This window comes from Penaeus chinensis, chromosome 3, assembly GCF_019202785.1.
Source record: "Penaeus chinensis breed Huanghai No. 1 chromosome 3, ASM1920278v2, whole genome shotgun sequence".
Classification (NCBI taxonomy): Eukaryota; Metazoa; Arthropoda; class Malacostraca; order Decapoda; family Penaeidae; genus Penaeus; species Penaeus chinensis.
In genome coordinates this window covers 16,043,435-16,046,361 of record NC_061821.1, presented here as the reverse complement: position 1 = coordinate 16,046,361, position 2,927 = coordinate 16,043,435, and the positions used below count along the sequence as shown (strand labels likewise).

At 44.1% G+C, this 2,927-nt stretch overlaps 1 protein-coding gene across 1 annotated transcript in view; it reads right to left on the bottom strand.

Moving 5' to 3' along the window:
- LOC125040546 overlaps positions 1-2,927 on the bottom strand; it is a 17,550-nt gene that overhangs the window by 611 nt on the left and 14,012 nt on the right. The window contains exon 2 of the mRNA XM_047635137.1: positions 21-709. Within this exon, the coding sequence (XP_047491093.1) occupies positions 21-336 (316 nt within the window). The 5' untranslated portion in view covers positions 337-709. The remainder of the gene's footprint in view (positions 1-20; positions 710-2,927) is intronic.

The window sequence follows — 2,927 nt, the reverse complement described above, 5'->3', positions numbered from 1 at the left end:
GGATTTTTAAAAAAATAAACAGCAGCGAAAATACTTACCACTTTGGATTTTCCTGTCGCTCTTCCAGTTGGTGTGCGAGTGGAACGACACCGACTTCGTCTTGCGCGGGCCCTTGCTATCCACTTCATCGAAATCCTCGCCCGGCGGCATCGGCGACGGACTCCTGGTCGGGGTCGAGTCCGAATACCTTCTGTACCGGGGACTCGGGGAGCGAGGAGGGAACTCATCACTCGGAGATCCAGCTCGACCATTTCTGTTCTGGTGGAGGTAGTGAATGCGGTCCGAGGAGCCTTCCCCACCTGCCTCCGGCGTGGAGCTGAGGCCGGAGTCAGCCATCTCGTGGAGGAGTTAGAACGCCGTGCGTGGGCGGCCGGAGGACCCTCCAACAATCTACTTTACCCGATAAACAAACAGTGTCTTCCACCCAGAGGGGGAGCACCTTCGCTTCTAGCAAACCATTGTTAACTTTTTTCTTCTGAGTGATATCTCATTGCCCTACATTGCCTTGCACTGCGTTGGAACTAAAGCTGTAATCACTGAAAAGCTTTCTTACGTGGCTGGCACAATTTTTCTCTTTATTATTAATTATTATACCGATTTACTACACGCACTTAGTTATTTTTCACGAAGAGCCAAAGGACACATTGTGAAATAGCTCACTTGTCTTTTTCTTTAGATTTCCTTCTTTATCAAACCTTAGGAACATGAACTGAAAAAAAAATATATATATATACATTAACAGGCACAACTTTATAAGGTGGACATATAAATGCACACACTTAGATTATTACATATGAAATAACAATGACATGGAAAAGGTTGGAAAATAATAAAACCCACATTAACAAAAATAATTAAGGTATTATCTAACCACTACTGTGTGTGTGTGTGTAGAATACGAGACAGTGCAATATATAAGCAGACAGATGTTCATTTACATATTTCTATAAGACACGAAAGTATGCGTATGTGTGCCCCCCCCCCCCCCTCTACGTCCTACCCATCCCGCCCCCCTCCCCCCGCCTCCTTCCCCCGTACGTTCATCTACCGCTCACAAGAGCACGAGCAGCGAAAGCCTACTTTACATACCAATTTACCGCGACTAAACTTCTATCATGTCCTCTCTTGCCCCTCTCCCCCCTCCCACCCCTTCCCTCCTCCCTCTCCTCTCTTCGTCTCAGATTGGCCTTTATTTACTCTCGTCTTTTTGGGCGATTCGGATGTCTGTCTTGCTGCCTCGTTTCTCTTTCCTTTACCCAATCTCTCTCTCTCTCTCTCGTCTCCTAATCTCTTCCTCTCTCTCCCTCTTCAATCCATACTCTCTCCTCTCCCCTCCCTCTCTCATTCCTCTCTCTCTCTCTCATCTCACTCTCTCTCTCCAGTCACTCCTCACATCACTCACATCACTCTCTCACTCACTCTCTCACTTAATTTTCTTTCTCTCTCTCTCTCCTCTCCTCTCTCTCTTCATCTCTCTCTCTCTCTCTCTCACCCGTCCATCTCTCTCCCCCATCCTCATCACGTCCCCATCTCTCTCTTCTCTCTCCTCTCAGATCTCTCTCCACCCATCTCTCTCTCCCTCTCCCCGTCACGCACTTCACTCACGCACTCTCTCACTCACTCACTCACTCACATCACTCATTTCTCTCCCCTCTCCTCTCTCCTCCATCTCTCTCTTCCTCCTCTCAATCTCCTCTCTCTCTCTCTCTCTCCCGTCTCTCCTCTCTCCCCTCTCTCTCCTCTATCTCTCTCTTCTCTCTCCTCTCCCCGACACCCTCTCTATCTCTCTTCTCTCTCTCCTCCTCTCTCTCTATCTCTTCCTTCTCCTCTCTCTCCCCATCCTCTCTCTCTCTCTCTCTCGCTCTCTCTCTCTCATCTCCCTCTCCTCTCTCTCTCTCTCCTCTCTCATCTCTCCTCTTCTCTCTCTCTCCCTCTCACAACAGCAGTTAACAATATGCCCTAGAAATGTCTGGGTTACCGTACAGAGCAACATGCTTCCTTTCCCTTTTATTGTTGGCCGCTGTCTATAGGGTTCCCCCATGCTACCTCGGAACCTTTTGAATACATTGAAAAGGTTTTCAGAGAAATGTCTTTAAAAAAAGAAACCGCTTTTCATCTTAGGGGACCTAAATGAAGATTTAACAAAATCTAATGCAAAGTTAGCTAAGATGATAAAGAAAAATAAAAATTTGAACAAATAATTGACCAAAACCCACACTTACCCGTAAACACCTCTTCTCTATTTGATTTAATAATAACTAACAGATCAGACCTATCCTCCACTTCGATGTCAAACCCGTGCATGTTTTCTGACCATGAACTCATCACGATGAATTTAAATATAAAAAAAACCAAGAGACCACCAGTAATAAAAACTTTTTTCGCGAATTTTAAAAAACAAAATCCCCAATCTTTCTGCGAGCTTATCTTGTCCCCAAAGAAATGACAAATACAAATATTTCATTACAGATATGTAAACAATCAAGTAACTATCTTAACGGAAGTTATGAAAAACAGCATTGATTCGCTGGCTCCCTACGTAACAACGAACCGTCAGACGTCCCCCTGCCCATGGGTAAACGACGACATCAAGAGAGCCATTAGCGATAGAAAAATGCCCACCAAACTCTTAAAAGTAACAAAGAGGGTGCCTTTTAGATAGATACAAAGCAAAAAGGAAAAATGTAAAAGTGCTAATTCAATGTGCAAAAAGAAAATTTCTTCAGAATAAATTCACAGAATCTAAGAGCAACTCTGAAAAAAACATGGAAAAATTTTAAACACAATGGCCACAGAAAATCACCTCACTAGGGGATTGCACAAGTCCCATCCCAAAGAACAGCCCATTTTAATGACTTTTTTTAAAAAATGGTAAACTAACTTACGAGAAAACAATTGCTTCTACATTACAAAAAATACAGACGAAA